Genomic DNA, 17258 nt, shown 5'->3' with positions numbered 1-17258 from the left:
TTTAGGGGTGTGGCCTGCAGCAGTGTGATGTAAGGTGGGCGTGGTTTATTTAAGGCATGGCTTAATTGGGGTAATAATTGGTGGGTGTGGCTTGGGCGCTAATTGGGGGTGTGGCCGTAGTGGGCGTGGCCTTGAAGGGCGTGGTGGGGGTGTGGCTTAAGAGGGTGTGGTTTAATTAGAGCACTGCTAATTTGGGGTGTGGCCTAGATGGGTGTAACCCAATGGGGGTGTGGCTTAAGAGGGCATGGCTGGGTGGGTGTCCCTGGATTGTCCCTAAAGGTCCTGAAACGGTCCCAAAAGTCCCCAAATGTCCCCAAATGTCCCCAAAAGTCCCCAAAATGTCCCCACCTGTCCCCCAGGAGGAGCTGGGGCAGCTGCGGGCGGCGCTGGCGGAGGAGCAGCGGCTGCGGGAGCTGCACGAGGCCGAGGGACGCGCCCTGACACAGGTGGGACCCCAAAATCCCCAAAAACGGCCCCAGAATCCTCAAAAACAACCCAAAAATCCCTAAAAACGGCCCCAAAATCCCCAAAAATGGCCCCAAAAGCCTCAAAACAACCAAAAATCTGTAAAAACGGCCCCAAAATCCACTAAAGCAACCCAAAAATCCCTAAAAACGGCCCCAAAATCCTCAAAAATAACCCAAAAATCCCTAAAAACGGCCCCAAAATCCCCAAAAATGGCCCCAAAATCCCCAAAACCAACCCAAAGTCCTTAAAAACGGCCCCAAAATCCTCAAAAACAACCGAAAAATCCCTGGGGAGGGGGAGCCTGAAATTTGGGGAGGGGACCTGGAAATTTGGGAATTGGAACCCTAAAATTTGGGGAGGGGGTGCCCAAAATCTGGGGAGGGGGACCCTGAAATCTGGGGAGTGGGAACCTCAAAATTTGGGAAGGGGACATCAAAATTTGGGGAGGGGACACTGAAATCTGGGGAGGAGGGACCCCAAAATTTGGGGAGTGGGACCCTGAAATTTGGGTTGTGGAGACGCCAAAATTTGGGGAGCAGGAACCTCAAAATTTGGGGAGGGAAACCCTGAAATTTGGGGAGGGGGAGCCCAAAATCTGGGAGGAGGGAGCCTGAAATTTGGGGAGTGGGAGCCCGAAATTTGAGAGGGGTCCCTGACGGGATTTTGGGTTTGCTGATGGGATTTTGGGGTCCCTGATGGGATTTTGGGGTCCCCAGGTGCATTTTGGGGGCCCCCAGGTGAATTTTGGGGTCCCTGGCAGGGTTTTGGGGTCCCCAGGTGAATTTTGGGGGTCCCTGGGTGAATTTTGGGGTCCCCGATGGCATTTTGGGGTCCCCGGGTGCATTCTGGGGGTCCCTGGGTCCATGTTGGGGTCCCTGACGGGTTCTGGGGTCCCCAGGGCTGGAGGAGCTGGGGCTGGACGGAGGCTCCTCCCCTGGGCGGGGCCCGGGCGGCGACAGCAGCTCCGTGTCCTCATTGGGCCGCGACGGCTCCGCCCCCGGCAGCACCAAGGTGGGCGTGGCCTCGGGAACGGGCGGGGCATCAGGAGGGGGCGTGGCTTAGGAAAGTGGGTGTGGTCTCAGGGAAATGGGATGGGAGCTGGGAATGGGTGTGGTCCGCGGGGGTGTGGCTTTGTGGGTGTGGCTTATTTGCATTAAATGGGTGTGGGTTTAGGGGTGTGGCCTGCAGCAGTGTGATGTAAGGTGGGCGTGGTTTATTTAAGGCATGGCTTAATTGGGGTAATAATTGGTGGGTGTGGCTTGGGGGCTAATTGGGGGGGTGGCCGTAGTGGGCGTGGCTTTGAAGGGCGTGGTGGGGGGGTGGGTTTAGAGGGTGTGGTTTAATTAGAGCACTGCTAATTTGGGGTGTGGCCTAGATGGGTGTAACCCAATGGGGGTGTGGCTTAAGACGATGGCTCCGCCCCCGGCAGCACCAAGGTGGGCGTGGCCTGGGGAATGGGCGGGGCATCAGGGAGGGGGCGTGGCCTAGGAAAGTGGGTGTGGTCTCAGGGAAATGGGATGGGAGCTGGGAATGGGTGTGGTTTGTGGGGGCGTGGCTTTGTGGGCGTGGCTTATTTGCATTAAATGGGCGTGGTTTGTGGGGGTGTGGCTTTGTGGGCGTGGCTTATTTGCATTAAATGGGTGCGGTTTTAGGGGTGTGGCCTGCAGCAGTGTGATGTAAGGTGGGCGTGGTTTATTTAAGGCATGGCTTAATTGGGGTAATAATTGGTGGGTGTGGCTTGGGCGCTAATTGGGGGTGTGGCCGTAGTGGGCGTGGCTTTGAAGGGCGTGGTGGGGGTGTGGCTTAAGAGGGTGTGGTTTAATTAGAGCACAGCTAATTTGGGGTGTGGCCTAGATGGCTGTAACCCAATGGGGGTGTGGCTTAAGAGGGCATGGCTGGGTGGGTGTGGCTTAGCTAGGTCACACCAAATTTGGGCGTGGCTTATTGTGGGCGTGGCTTGGCTGTGACCCAATGGGGCATGGCTGGGTGGGCGTGGCTTAGTAAGGACACACCCAAGCTGGGCGTGGCTTATTGTGGGCGTGGCTTGGGTGTGACCAGTGGGGGTGTGGATGGGTGGGCGTGGCTTTTGGTGGGCGTGGCTTAGTATGGGCGTGGCTTGGCTGTGACCCAATAGGGGCATGGCTGGGTGGGCGTGGCTTAATAAGGACACACCCAAACCGGGCGTGGCTCATTGTGGGCGTGTCTTTGCCCAAATATGGGCGTGCTTTCCCACCCATCCCAATGTGGGCGTGGCCATCCCCCCTCCCCTTGAGGACCCAGCCCCGCGGTGGGGGCGGGGCCCTGGTGGGCGTGGCCTGACGCGGTGGCCCCGCCCCGGCCGCGCCCCTGCAGTCGGGCTCGGGCAGCCCCGGGGGCGGCAGCGGGGGCGGGGCCCCGGCCGGGGGGGGCCTGTCCCCCGCAGAGGTGGCCGAGCTGTTCCAGAGGCTGGCCCAGAGCCAGCAGGAGCGCTGGCTGCTGGAGGAGAAGGTACCGGGCAAACTGGGGTAACTGGGAGGGCACTGGGGGCACTGGGAGGCACTGGGGGCACTGGGAGGGCACTGGGAGGGCACTGGGAGCACTGGGAGGCACTGGGAGCACTGGGAGGCACTGGGAGGCACTGGGTGGGCGGGGTCGCGCTGCTCACCTGCAGCCCGGGCAGGTGAGGCACCTGGAGGTGTCGAGCGCGTCCATGGCCGAGGATCTGTGCAGGAAGAGCGCCATCATCCAGAGCTTCGTCAGGGACAGCCGCACCGGTGGGCACCTGGGGCACCTGGGCTCACCTGGGGCACCTGGAGACTGTCACACCTGGGGCACCTGTCACACCTGGGCTCACCTGGCACTGCTCTCACCTGTACCCTCACCTTGCACCCCAACCACCTGTCCCCCCGTCCCAGTCTCCCCTGTGAGGGGCTGCGGGAGATGAACAAGAAGCTGCAGAACCTGCTGGAGGAGCAGCTCACCAAGAACCTGCACCTGGCACAGGTGAGGGGCGGGGCCCGAGGGGGCGGGGCCTTGGGGGCGTGGCTCGGGGGCGTGGTTTGAGGGAAGGGGTGGAACCTCTTAAAGGGGTGTGGTTTATTGAAGTGGGTGTGGTCTGTGGGAAGGGGTGTGGCTAAAGGGCGAGGGTGTGGCTTATAGGGGTGTGGCTTATGAAAAGGGTGGGTCTAAAAGGGGCGTGGTCTAAGTGTGGGGGTGTGGTGTCAGTTATGACATCACAAATTATAGACATAAAAGGGAGAATTAAAGTGGAGGCGGGGCTTTCAGCTGTGGGCGTGGCCAGCACAAGGGTGTGGCCACTCTGAGGGCGTGGCCTCGCGCAGTGGGCGTGGTCTTTCCCCCCCCATCATTCCTCCCTTTCCAGGACCTGGAGTCGCTGTCCCAGGAGCTGGCGCAGCTCAGGAAGGAACAGGCGGCCCCCCCGGGACCCCCCTGAGGGGCGGGGCCTCTCCTGGTGGGCGGGGCCTCGCCCCCCGCCCCCTCGCAAGCTCCGCCCCCCGGCCGGGGCGCTGCTGCGGGGGAGGCGTTGCCCCTTTAAGGACGTGGTGGGTCCCTCTGGCATTGCCCCTTTAAGGCTGGACGGTTCTTTACGTGGCGTTGCCCCTTTAAGGGTGGGCGGGGCCCCCTGCAGGGCGTTGCCCCTTTAAGAGCGGGGGCGGTTCCCGCCGCGGCGTTGCCCCTTTAAGAAGGACGTGGTCCCCACTCCGGCGTTGCCCGTTTAAGGGGGTCCCGCATGCGCCCCCCTCCCCCCCAATAAACCCGATGTGAATCGCTGCCTGTGACGTCATTTCGCTGCCTTGGGAAAGGGTGGGAGGAGTCGGTGACGTCATCCGCAGACCAACTCGGCCGAGCCCGCCCCGTGACGTCACTTCCGCGCGCTGCCCCGGATGTTGTTGCCACGGCCGCGGCCGCAGGACGGGCACGGGCGCGGCGCGGCTCCGGATCCCCCCCGAAAACCGCGCACCGTCCGGCCGGGGGGCGCGGCGTGACGTCAGCACGGTGACGTAACAGCAGCCCCCCGCTTCCCCGGCTCGGGGGGCGGCGGCGGCGGCGGCGAAACCCCCCCGGACCCCGAGCCCCCCCCGACCCCGCCCCAACATGGCGGCGGCGGCGGGGGGCGGGGCCTCGCCGGGCGGCGGGGGCGGGGCCGCGCTGGAGGAGGAGTGCGAGGTTGTGCGCGTGCGCGTCAAGGTAAGGGGCGGGGCGTGCTTCTGGGCGGAACCCTGTGTGGGCGTGGTTATGTAATTAGTGGGTGTGGGCGGGGTTAAGGGGTGGTGGGGGGGTCACGCGCTCTCCGGCAGCCAATCAGATCGTGGGGGCAGTCGCCGCCTGCTCGCGTGGCGCCGGCGGGAAATTTTCCCGCCTTTGGTGTCACGTGGGGAGCATCCGCCAATCGGCGCTGCGGGAGGCGCGAGGCGTTGCCGTGGCGACGGCGCTGCGCCGCCATGTTGGATCGCCGTGAGGGGCCGGGGGGCTCCGGGACCCCCCGGGACCCTCCCGGGACCCCCTGACGCTCCTCCCGCAGAAGAACGAGGGGCAGCAGCCGCCCGAGTTCCGCTCGTTCGCCGTGGACCCGCAGATCACGTCGCTGGACGTGCTGCAGCACATCCTGGCCCGGGCCTTCGACCTGCAGGGGTGAGCGAGACCCCCCCGGTTCCCCCCCTGGGACCCCCAGAGCAGCCAGGTGAGCTCACCTGTCCCCCCTTTCAGGAAGAAAAGCTTCGCTCTGAGCTTCGCAGCGCGGGACGGGCAGGGCCAGGACACCTTTGTGCCTCTGCTGAGCGACGGTGACCTGGCCAACGCCTTCACCTGTGCCAAGCCCACCCTGAGGCTGCGCCTGGACGTCAGGAACCCCCCTGACAGTGAGTGACGCGCCTGGGACACACCTGGGTGGGTGAGGATACACCTGGGACACACCTGGGTGGGTGGGGATACACCTGGGATACACCTGGGTGGGTGGGGATACACCTGGGATACACCTGGATGGGTGGGGATACACCTGGGATACAATGGGTGGGTGGGGATACACCTGGAACACATCTGGGTAGACAGACACACCTGGGACACACTTGGGTGGGTGGAGACACACCTGGGATACACCCGAGATTCACCTGGGTGGGCGGAGGTGCACCTGGAGAACACCTGGGATACACCTGGGTGGGTGGGGACACACCTGGGTGGGTGGAGACACAGCTGGGATACATCTGGGGTACACCTGGGATAGACCTGGGTGGGTGGAGACACACTTGGGACACACCTGGATGGGTGGAGATACACCTGGAGTACACCTGGGATACACCTGGGTGGGTGGAGACACACCTGGGACACACCTGGGACACTCACAGCCCCACATGAGACACACCCACCTGAGAGAAATCACCTGGGACACACCTGGGTAGCGGGGACACACCTGGAATTCACCTGAGGCATACCTGGGATGGTCACAGACTCACCTGCACACACCTGGACACAGTGGGACACACCTGGGTGGGACAGGACCCACCTGGGGACACACACCTGGCACACCTGGGGCCCTGGGCTGGGTGTCGGGAGGTGCTGGGCACCTGGGGGAGGATCCCAGCGTGGCTCAGGTGTGCGAGGCGGGGCTGCCAGGGCTCTCAGGTACCTGAGGCTCAGGTGTGCGAGGTGGGGCTCTCAGGTACCTGTGGCTCAGGTGTGCGAGGCGGGGCTGCCAGGGCTCTCAGGTACCGGTGGCTCAGGTGTGCGAGGCGGGGCTCTCAGGTACCTGAGGCTCAGGTGTGCTGTCCCCAGGCCCGCTGCTGGAGGACTGGGACATCATCAGCCCGCGGGAGGTGGCGGCGGCCGAGCCGCTCCCCGAGCGCCGCTCGCTGCTGGCGGCAGCGCTGCCCTTCACCCAGGCTCTGCTGGCACAGGTGAGCACACCTGGCACGGGTGAGCACACCTGGCACGGGTGAGGCACACCTGGACAGCCCCGCCCTGCCAGGAGCTCACAGAGAGCTCCTGCTGCTCTCTTGGGCATCCCAGTGCTTCCCAGTGCCTCCCAGTGCCTCTCAGTGCCCTCCCAGTACCTCCCAGTGCTTCCCAGTCCCTCCCAGTGCCCTGCCAGTGCCCCCAGCGCCTCCCAGTGCCTCCCAGTGCCCTCCCCGCCCCCGCCCTGCGCCCCCCTGAGCGACGCCGACCTGAGGGCGTACCTGGGCCCAGGTGGGCGCCTGCTGCGGCCCCAGGAGCTGCGGCTGCACGTCTTCCACGGCGGCGTCGAGCCCGGCCTGCGCAAGGTGAGGGAGCGGAGCCGCACCTGGGCACACCTGGCGGGCGTGGTCACACCTGGGACACAGCTGGGGGGCGTGGTTACACCTGGGATACACCTGGGGGGGTGTGGGCACACCTGGGGGGGTGTGGTCACACCTGGGACACACCTGTGGGGGTGTGGTCACACCTGGGGCACACCTGGGGGGCGTGGTCACACCTGGGACACAGCTGGAGGGGTGTGGTCACACCTGGGATACACCTGGGGGTGTAAGCAGATATACCTGGGAGGGGTTCTGATCACACCTGGGGCACACCTGGGGGGTGTGGTCACACCTGGGAGGGAGCGGAGCCGCACCTGGGCACACCTGGCGGGCGTGGTCACACCTGGGACACAGCTGGGGGGCGTGGTTACACCTGGGGCACAGCTGGGGGGTGTGGTGACACTTGGGGCACACCTGGGGGGGTGTGGGCACACCTGGGGGGGTGTGGTCACACCTGGGACACACCTGTGGGGGTGTGGTCACACCTGGGGCACACCTGGGGGGTGTGGTCACACCTGGGGGGTGTGGTCACACCGGGGATATACCTGGAGAGTTTCTGATCACACCTGAGGTCCTGTGAGCTACACCCTGGGGGTTCTTTGACTTCCCTGAAGCTCACCTGGGGGTTGTGATTGCAGCTGAATCACACCTGGGGGGTTCTGGTCACACCTGAGGCACACCTGGGGGGTTCTGGTTGCGTGTGAATTACAGCTGGGGGCTTCTGATGCCACCTCAGCCGTACCTGGGGGTCCTCAGATGCACCTGGACTTTGCTGTTCTTAACTCCTTAACTCTAATTCCACCATACAGGTGTTCTGGCGTTACCTGTCAAACATCCCTCACCTGTCCCTGTTCCCCCATGCAGGTGGTGTGGCATTACCTGCTGAACGTGTCCCTGCTCTCACTTATCCCCATTCCCCCTGTACAGGTGGTGTGGCGTTACCTGTAAAACACGTCCCTGGTTTCTCACCTGTCCCATTCCTTGTACAGGTGGTGTGGCGTTACCTGCTGAACGTGTCCCTGCTCTCACTTATCCCCATTCCCCCTGTACAGGTGGTGTGGCGTTACCTGTAAAACACGTCCCTGGTTTCTCACCTGTCCCATTCCCCCCGTACAGGTGGTGTGGCGTTACCTGTAAAACACGTCCCTGGTTTCTCACCTGTCCCATTCCCCCCGTACAGGTGGTGTGGCGTTACCTGTAAAACACGTCCCTGGTTTCTCACCTGTCCCATTCCCCCCGTACAGGTGGTGTGGCGTTACCTGCTGAACGTGTCCCTGTTCTCACCTATCCCATTCCCCGTACAGGTGGCGTGGCGTTACCTGTGACCATGTCCCTGGTTCTCACCTGTCCCCGTTTCCCACAGGTGGTGTGACGTTACCTGCTGAACGTGTCCCTGTTCTCACCTATCCCATTCCCTGTACAGGTGGCGTGGCGTTACCTGTGGAACACTTCTCTGATCCCTCACCTGTCCCATTCCCTGTACAGGTGGTGTGGCGTTACCTGCTGAACGTGTTCCCCGCCGGCCTGACGGGCCAGGAGCGCCTGTCCCACCTGCGCCTCAAGGCGGCCGAGTACTCCTCGCTGAAGGCGGCGCTGGCGGCGCGCGCGGCGCCGGCCGAGCTGGCGCAGGTGGCCGCGGCGGTGCGCAAGGACGTGGTGCGCACGGACCGCGCCCACCCCTACTTCGGCGGCCCCGAGGAGGGCCACCCTCACCTGGCGGCGCTGCAGGCGCTGCTCACCACCTTCGCGCTGGGCCACCCGCGCCTCTCCTACTGCCAGGGCATGTCGGACGTGGCGGCGCCGCTGCTGGCCGTGCTGGACGACGAGGCGCAGGCCTTCCTGTGCTTCTGCTCGCTGATGCGCCGCCTGGCGCCGCGCTTCCGCCCCGGCGGCCGCGGGCTGGCGCGGGCCTTCGGCCACCTGCGGCGGCTGCTGCGGCGCGCCGACCCCCCGTTCTGGGCCTTCCTGGCGGCGCGCGGCGCCCACGACCTGCTCTTCTGCTACCGCTGGCTGCTGCTGGAGCTGAAGCGCGAGTTCGCCTTCGAGGACGCGCTCAAGGTGCTGGAGATCACCTGGAGCTCGCTGCCCCCCGCGCCGCCGCCGCCCCCCGAGGGGGTGCCGCTGCTCGGAGCCCCCCTGGGGGCGCGCAGGGCCGGCCGGGGGCTGAGGGAGCGCCGGGGGCTGCGGCCGCGGCCGCCCCGCAGGAGGAGGAGGAGGAGGAACGTGGAGGAACGGGGAGGAGAAGGTGCCGGAGGGGCCGCGGAGGGTTCTGGTGGTGGCTTTGGGGGTCTCAAGGGTTCCAGTGATGGCCCTGAGGGTCCCACGAGCCCCAGTGGTGTCCCGGGTGGTCCCACGAGCTCCACGGATGTCCTGGAGGGTCCCACGAGCTCCAGTGATATCACAGGTGGTCCCACAAGCTCCAGTGATGTCCCGGGTGGTCCCACGAGCTCCAGTGGTGGCCCTGGGGGTCTCAAGACTTCCAGTGATGGCCCAGAGGGTCCCAAGAGCTCCGGAGATGTCCCCAACAGTCCCGAGATCTCCAGCGAGGTCTTGGAGAGTCCCAAGAGCTTCAGTGATGTTCTAGAAGGATCCAAGGGCATCCAGGAGGGTCCCAAGAGCTCCAGCGATGTCCCTGATGGTCCCAGGGACAGCCAGGAGGGTCCCAAGAGCTTTAAGAACATTCAGGAAGGTCTTGAGAACTCCAGCGATGTCCCCAGAGGTCACAAGAGCTCCAGCAATGTCCCCAAAGGTCACAAGAGCTCCAGGAAGGTCCAGGGGAGACCCCCCAGGGATGCTGGAGGAGCCCCCGAGGGCTCCAAGGACTCGGAGCCAGGTGGCCCCAGGAAGGTGGAGGAAGGCACCGACGCCCTGGAGATGGACCAGAGACCCCACAGCCTCTGCTGGGCGGCTGGAGAAGACCCCAAGAAAGGACGGGATGGCCCCAGAGAGGGACATGACCCAGGAGAAGGACGAGATGACCCCAAAGAGGGACTTGATGACCTGGGAGAAGGTGGAGATGATCGTGGGATGAATCGTGATGACCTCAGGAAGGCTCACGATGATCTCAGAGAAGGACACAGCTTGGGAGAAGGCCACAACAACCCCAGGGATGGCCACCGTGACCCCAGGGATGGCCGTGATGACCTCAGGAATGGCCCCAAGGAAGGACATGATGACCCCAAGGACACCCACGATGACCTCAAACACGGCCACCACGACCCCAAGGAAGAACACGACGACACCAAACACGGCCACCGCGACCTTGATGACGACCACCACGACCCCAAGACCACCCGCAACAGCCCAACCACCCCCGAAGACCCTTGGGGCGGCCGTTGGGCTTGGGAAGAGCCTTCCTCCAGCTCCTCCTCCTCCTCCTCGTGCTCCTCGGGCTCGTCCTCCTCGGACGAGGAGGTGACGGTGGAGGACGACGGCGCGCCGCTGCCGCCGCCGGAGGAGCTGGGCCAGGGGAACCCCTTCCTGCTCTTCGTGTGCCTGGCCATGCTGCTGGAGCAGCGCGACGCCGTCATGGCGCGGGCGGGCGACTACAACGAGGTGGCCATGCACTTCGACCGCCTGGTGCGCCGCCACCACCTGCCGCGCGTCCTGCGCCGCGCCAAGGGGCTCTTCGCCAGGTACCTGGAGGGCTGGGGCGCCGCCGCGCCGGGGGGACCCCCGGCGGGACCTCCCTCGGGGTAGGGGGGCACTCGGCAGCGCCGGCGGGGCGGGGGGTGCGGGGGAGAGAGGGTGGGAGTGAAAGGGCTGCCGTGGGGAGTCTGTAGGGTGAGGTAGTGAGGCCGGGAAACGTCTCAGAGCACCCCATAAAACATCTCAGAGTGGTTCTGAGGTCATCGTGAGGGGCTCCAAAGTCACTGGAGGTTTGTAGGACAAGGCGAGACCCCATAGAACATCTCAGAGAGGTCCTGAGGGCCTCCAATTCACTGTGGGTTTGTAGGACATGGTGGAGACCCCACAGAACATCTCAGAGTGGGTCTGAGATCATTATGAGAGTCTGCAAAGTCATTGCAGATCTGTAGGACAAGGTGGAGACCCCATAAAACATCTCAGAGAGGTCCTGAGATTGTCATGAGGGGCTCCAAAGTCACTGTGGGTTTGTAGGACATGGTGGTGACCCCACAGAACATCTCCAGGGACCCCAAACCCTCACGGGGACTCCCAAGTTGAGCCTGAGAACCTGTAGGGCACCGTGGGGACACCATAAAACATCTCCAGGAGGTCCTGAGGTCACCTCGGGGACACTGGGGTCACTGCCAGCTCTGTAGGACACCGTGAGGACACCATAAAGTGTCACCCTGGGTCACCTCGGGGCTCTGTGGGACACTCTGGGGACCCCCCATGGGGACAGGTCGGTGCTTTTGGGGTCCCCAAGGCCACCCTGGGGTCAGCAGGGACCCCCAGACCTCCCCAGAGACCCCTCCCAGTATGGACCAGTACAGCCCAGTGCCTCCCTGCTGGGTTCTGCGCCTCCGTGGGACATCCCAGTACAAACCAGTATGAACCAGTAAGAGCCCAGTGCCTCCCTGCTGGGCTGTGCACCGCCATGGGACATCCCAGTACAAACCAGTATGAACCAGTAAGAGCCCAGTGCCTCCCTGCTGGGCTGTGCACCGCCATGGGACATCCCAGTACAAACCAGTACAAACCAGTACCAACCACTGCACCATCCCGCCTGGGAACTCCTGGATCTGCGCTGCCTTGGGCCGGACCACTACAGACCAGTATGGACCAGTTTGGAGCAGGAAGGGGCTGGGAGCCCAACTGGGAGCCCCCCACAGTTTGGAGCAGGAAGGGGCTGGGAGCCCAACTGGGAGCCCCCCACATGCAATGCCTTGTGCCGGACCAGTATGGACCAGTACGGACCAGTGCCTTGCCATGGCCCTCAGCCATCCCAGCATGCACCAGTACGGACCAGTACAGACCAGTACGGACCAGTCCGGCAGCCAAACTGGGAGCTCTTCACCGGCGTGGCCTTGGGTCCTCCCAGCACGGACCAGTCCAAACCAGTCCAAACCAGTCCAAACCAGTCCAAACCAGTCCAAACCAGTCCAAACCAGTCCAGAGCTCTCCTCACCTGCGTGGCCTTGCGTGCTCCCAGTACGGACCAGTACAGACCAGTATGGACCGGTAGGGCGCCCCCACTGCTGTGTTGATGCCCGTAGGCCTTCTCCCAGTATGGACCAGTACAAACCAGTTCCTGCCCCCCGCCCTGGGTGCCTTCTCCCCTCCCCCCCCTTATTTATTGCCCCTCCCCCCCCAGCCCGGGGGGGTCCCAGAGGGGCCGGAATCGCCAATAAACGATGCCTGTTACTGGTGTGGTCCCAGTATGGACTGGTGGAGACCCCACAGAACATCTCAGAGTGGTCCTGAGGTCATCGTGAGGGGCTCCAAAGTCATTGGAAGTGTGTAGGACATGGTGGAGACCCCATAAAACATCTCAGAGAGGTCCTGAGATTGTCATGAGGGGCTCCAAAGTCACTGTGGGTCTGTAGGACAGGGTGGAGACCCCATAAAACATCTCAGAGAGGTCCTGAGATTGTCATGAGGGGCTCCAAAGTCACTGTGGGTTTGTAGGACATGGTGGTGACCCCACAGAACATCTCCAGGGACCCCAAACCCTCACGGGGACTCCCAAGTTGAGCCTGAGAACCTGTAGGGCACCGTGGGGACACCATAAAACATCTCCAGGAGGTCCTGAGGTCACCTCGGGGACACTGGGGTCACTGCCAGGTCTGTAGGACACCGTGGGGACACCATAAAGTGTCACCCTGGGTCACCTCGGGGGTCTGTGGGACACTGGGGACCCCCCATGGGGACAGGTCGGTGCTTTTGGGGTCCCCAGGGCCACCCTGGGGTCAGCAGGGACCCCCAGACCTCCCCAGAGACCCCTCCCAGTATGGACCAGTACAGCCCAGTGCCTCCCTGCTGGGTTCTGCGCCTCCGTGGGACATCCCAGTACAAACCAGTATGAACCAGTAAGAGCCCAGTGCCTCCCTGCTGGGCTGTGCACCTCCGTGGGACATCCCAGTACAAACCAGTATGAACCAGTAAGTGCCCAGTGCCTCCCTGCTGGGTTCTGCGCCTCCGGGGGACATCCCAGTACAAACCAGTACAAACCAGTACCGACCACTGCACCATCCCGCCTGGGAATTCCTGGATCTGCGCTGCCTTGGGCCGGACCACTACAGACCAGTATGGACCAGTTTGGAGCAGGAAGGGGCTGGGAGCCCAACTGGGAGCCCCCCACATGCAATGCCTTGTGCCGGACCAGTACGGACCAGTACGGACCAGTGCCTTGCCATGGCCCTCAGCCATCCCAGCATGCACCAGTATGGACCAGTACAGACCAGTACGGACCAGTCCGGCAGCCAAACTGGGAGCTCTTCACCGGCGTGGCCTTGGGTCCTCCCAGCACGGACCAGTCCAAACCAGTCCAAACCAGTCCAGAGCTCTCCTCACCTGCGTGGCCTTGCGTGCTCCCAGTACGGACCAGTACAGACCAGTATGGACCGGTAGGGCGCCCCCACTGCTGTGTTGATGCCCGTAGGCCTTCTCCCAGTATGGACCAGTACAAACCAGTTCCTGCCCCCCGCCCTGGGTGCCTTCTCCCCTCCCCCCCCTTATTTATTGCCCCTCCCCCCCCAGCCCGGGGGGGTCCCAGAGGTGCCGGAATCGCCAATAAACGATGCCTGTTCTGGGAGGGACTGGGTGGGGACTGGGAGGGACTGGGGGGACTGGGAAGGAGAACTGGGGTGGTTTAAGGGGGATTTGGGGGGGTTTGGGGTGGGATGGAGAGGATTTTGGGGTTTTGGGGTGGGAGTTTGGGGAATGGGATGGGGAGCTGGGGGGGTTTAAGGGGGATTTGGGGGGATTTAGGGTGGGATGGGGATGATCTCGGGGGTTTGGGGGGGAGTTTGAGGGTTGGATTTTGGGTTCTCTGGGGCCATTTTGGGGTCTCTGTGTTGGATTTTGGGGTCTCAGGGATGGAATTTGGGGTCTTGGGGATGGAATTTGGGGTCTCTGGGTTGGATTTTGGGGTGTCTGTGCTGTATTTTGGGGTCTCTGGTCTGTATTTTGTGATCTCTGGGGCCATTTTGGGGTCTCTGATCTGGACTTTAGGGTCTCTGCTCTGGATTTTGGGTTCTGTGGGGCCATTTTGGGGTCTCTGGGTTGGAATTTGGGGTGTCTGGGATGGATTTCAGGTTCTCTGGGTTGGATTTTGGGGTCCTTGGGCTGTATTTTGGGGTCTCTGGGCTGTATTTTGGTATCTCTGGGGCCATTTTGGGGTCTCTGATCTGGATTTTAGGGTCTCTGGTCTGGATTTTGGGGTCTCTGGGGCCATTTTGGGGTCTCTGGGCTGTATTTTGGGGTCTCTGGAGCCATTTTGGGGTCTCTGGGCTGTATTTTGGGGTCTCTGGAGCCATTTTGGGGTCTCTGGGATGGAATTTTTGTTCTCTGGTCTGGATTTCGGGGTGCCTGGGCTGGATTTCGGGGTGCCGTGTGTCCCACCCCCGTGTCCCCGCAGACCCTGGTGACCGCCGTGGTGCAGCTGGTGGTGGCCGAGCCCGGGGGGGTCCCCGGGGGGGTCCCAGGGGGTCCCGGGGGGGTCTCGGGGGGCTCCTGGAGCCTCCGGGGCTGCGGCGTCGCCTGCCTGGTGCGGGACAGCCCCCGGCGCTCCTACTTCATCCGCATCTTCCGCCTGCCCGTGAGTCTGGGGACCCCAAAATCCGGGGGGGACCCCAAATCCTGGGGGGGGACCTCAAATACCCCAAATCCTTGGGGAATGTCCCCAAAATCCTGAGGGGTCCCTAAAATGCAGGGAGGTGGATCCAAGACAGCCCCCGGTGGTTCCACTTCATCATCCTCTTATTTGAGGGGGGGTCCTCAATCCCTGGGGGGACCCCAAATCCTCTGGGGGGTCCCCAAATCCTGGGGGACCCCAAATTCCCTGGGGGGACCCTAAATCCTTGGGGAATGTCCCCAAAATCCTGGGGGGTCCCTAAAATGCAGGGGGGTGGATCCAGGACAGCCCCTGATGGTTCCATCATCCTCCTCCTCTTATTTGAGGGGGGGTCCTCAATCCCTGGGGGGACCCCAAATCATCTGGGGGGTCCCCAAATCCTGGGGGGTCCCCAAATTCCCTGGGGGACCCCAAATCCTTGGGGAATGTCCCCAAAATCCTGGGGGGTCCCTAAAATGCAGGGGGTGGATCCAGGACAGCCCCTGGTGGTTCCACTTCATCATCCTCTTATTTGACGGGGGGTCCTAAATTCTAGGAGGGGACCCCAAATCCTCTGGGGGGTCCCCAAATCCTGGGGGGTCCCCAAATTCCCTGGGGGACCCCAAATCCTTGGGGAACCCTGAGGGGTTTTGGGGGGTCCTGAGGGGTTTTGGGGGGTCCCTGGGGGGGTTTTTTTGGGGTCCCTGAGGGGTTTTTGGTGGTCTCTAAGGGGTTTTGGGGGTCCCTGGGTGTTTTTGGGGGTCCCTGAGGGATTTTTTGGGGAGGTTTTGGGGGTCCCTGGGGGATTTTGGGGGTCTGGGGGTCCCTGGGTGTTTTTGGGGGTCCCTGAGGGATTTTTTGGGGAGGTTTTGGGGGTCCCTGAGGGGTTTTGGGGGTCCCTGGGGGGTTTTTAGGGTGGTTTTGGGGGTCCCTGGGGGTTTTGGGGGTCCCTGAGGGATTTTTTGGAGGTCCCTGAGGGATTTTTTGGGGGTCCCTGGGTGTTTTTGGGGGTCCCCAGGGGGGTCCCTGACCCCACGTCCCCCCCAGGCCGGGGAGCTGTGGTGGGAGCAGGAGCTGCAGGGGGGGATGGGCTACAAGACCCCCACCCCCTTTTTCCACACCTTCGTCAGCCACGTGAGTGGGCGGGGATGGGGGCGTGGCCACGGGAGGGCGTGGCTTTGGGTGGGGTCAGTGGGTGGGGCTATGGAAATATGGGCGGGGCTGGTCGGTGGGAGGAGCCACTGTGGGTGTGGCAAAGGGGAGGGGCTTAAATGGGTGTGGAAAAGGGGGTGGAGCCAATTGGATTGTGGGTTGGGCCAATTTGGAGTGGGTGTGGTCAAGAGAAAGTGGGTGTGGCCATATATGGGTGTGGTCACCTTGCGGTGGGTGTGGTCTGTGCTGAATGGGTGGGACATAACCATATAAGGGAAATGGGTGTGGCTGTCAGTGGGTGTGGCCTTTGAGAGGTGTCAACACTGCGTAACCATATAAGGGAAATGGGCGTGGCTATGCACTTCTATGGGTGTGGCCAATAGGCAAATGCCATATAAGGGAAAGTGGGTGTGGTCTGGGCAGTGTGGGTGTGGTTCTGAGAAAGTGGGCGTGGCCTGGCTGCCCACGGCCGCTCCTGATTGGCTCAGGAGGGGTGGGCGGGGCTGAACTTCGCCTCTGAGGCCGAGGCCGCGGCGTTCGAGGGCCGAGTGCAGGAGAGGCTGCGGCGGCGGCAGCAGCGGGCGGGTGAGAGACCCCTCCCCAAAACGCTCCTGGGGACCCCAAAATACACCTGGGGACCCCCAAAATGCACCTGGGAACCTCAAAATAAACAGGGGACCCCAAAATCCACCTGGGGACCTCCAAAATCCAGTTGGGAACCCCCAAAATGCACCTGGGACTTCCCAAAATGCACCTGGGAACCCCCAAATTCCACCTGAGTCTCTCAAAAGGCATCTGGGGAACCCCCAAAATGCACCCAGAAACCCCTAAAATCCACCTGGGAACCCTAAAATTTACCTGGGAACCCAAAAATGCACTTGGGAACCCCCAAAATGCCCCTGGGAACCTCGTGTACCCCCCGTGTCCCCCCATGTGGGGTGACAGTGACCCTGGGGTGACCCCACAGGGGGGACAGGGGGACAGAGGGACACAGGAGGTGACAGAGGTGACAGAGGGGACAGGGGGGACAGGGGGGACACAGGAGGTGACAGAGCTGTCCCTGTCCAGGTGGCATCCCTGCACCTGGCTCTGTGCCCAGGCTGGGGTGACCCTGGGGGGTGACAATGACCCCATGGGGTGACAGTGCCCCTGTGGGGGGTGGCAGTGTCCCCTCAGTGTGTCCCTGTCCCTGTCCCTGTCCCTGTCCCAGCTGGCCACCCTGGACCCGGCGCTGCGCTCGCTCTTCGCCCAGGCCGGGGTCCCTGGGGGGTGACAGTGACTCTGGGGGTGACAGTGCCCCTGTGGGGGGTGGCACTGACCCCTGAGTGTGTCCCTGTCCCTGTCCCAGCTGGCCGCGCTGGACCCCGCCCTGCGGTCACTCTTTTCCCATGGGGTGACACTGACCCTGTATAGGGTGACAGTGACTCTGGGGGGTGACACTGACCCAGTGGGGTGACAATGACCCCTGAGTGTGTCCCTGTCCCTGTCCCTGTCCCTGTCCCAGCTGGCCGCCCTGGACCCCGCCCTGCGCTCGCTCTTTGCCCAGTCTGGGGTCCCTTGGGGGTGACAATGACCCCATGGGGTGACAGTGACCCTGTAGGTGGTGACAGTGACTCTGGGGGTGACAGTGC

The 17258-nt window shown here is 63.0% G+C and overlaps 1 protein-coding gene and 2 long non-coding RNA genes across 3 annotated transcripts; all 3 read left to right on the top strand.

The window, feature by feature from the left end:
- Positions 1–1327: 1327 nt before the first annotated feature.
- On the top strand, positions 1328–3243 carry LOC120510647. Its single transcript, XR_005629540.1, has 3 exons — positions 1328–1479; positions 2821–2955; positions 3128–3243. It is a non-coding gene; the product is annotated as an uncharacterized LOC120510647 (long non-coding RNA).
- A 1076-nt stretch (positions 3244–4319) lies between these two features.
- Positions 4320–10524, top strand: TBC1D25 (TBC1 domain family member 25). Its single transcript, XM_039726642.1, has 6 exons — positions 4320–4656; positions 4991–5100; positions 5176–5327; positions 6238–6397; positions 6590–6722; positions 8223–10524. The coding sequence occupies exons 1-6, from the start codon at positions 4564–4566 to the stop codon at positions 10434–10436; spliced, it is 2862 nt and encodes a 953-aa protein (XP_039582576.1). The 5' UTR covers positions 4320–4563; the 3' UTR covers positions 10437–10524.
- A 107-nt stretch (positions 10525–10631) lies between these two features.
- On the top strand, positions 10632–12588 carry LOC120510646. Its single transcript, XR_005629539.1, has 3 exons — positions 10632–10698; positions 10781–11054; positions 12455–12588. It is a non-coding gene; the product is annotated as an uncharacterized LOC120510646 (long non-coding RNA).
- Positions 12589–17258: the final 4670 nt, after the last annotated feature.

This window comes from Passer montanus, unplaced genomic scaffold (assembly GCF_014805655.1).
Source record: "Passer montanus isolate IOZ18808 unplaced genomic scaffold, ASM1480565v1 scaffold596, whole genome shotgun sequence".
Lineage (NCBI taxonomy): Eukaryota > Metazoa > Chordata > Aves > Passeriformes > Passeridae > Passer > Passer montanus.
This window is presented reverse-complemented; position numbering and strand designations above follow the sequence as displayed.

Bases quoted from the DNA above. Each gene is read 5' to 3' on its own strand.
- TBC1D25 (XM_039726642.1), top strand. From the start codon at position 4,564: ATGGCGGCGGCGGCGGGGGGCGGGGCCTCGCCGGGCGGCGGGGGCGGG. The intron at 4,657-4,990 runs GTAAGGGGCGGG...CTCCTCCCGCAG, and splicing joins TTGTGCGCGTGCGCGTCAAG to AAGAACGAGGGGCAGCAGCC. The intron at 6,398-6,589 runs GTGAGGCACACC...CCCAGTGCCCTC, and splicing joins GGTGAGCACACCTGGCACGG to CCCGCCCCCGCCCTGCGCCC.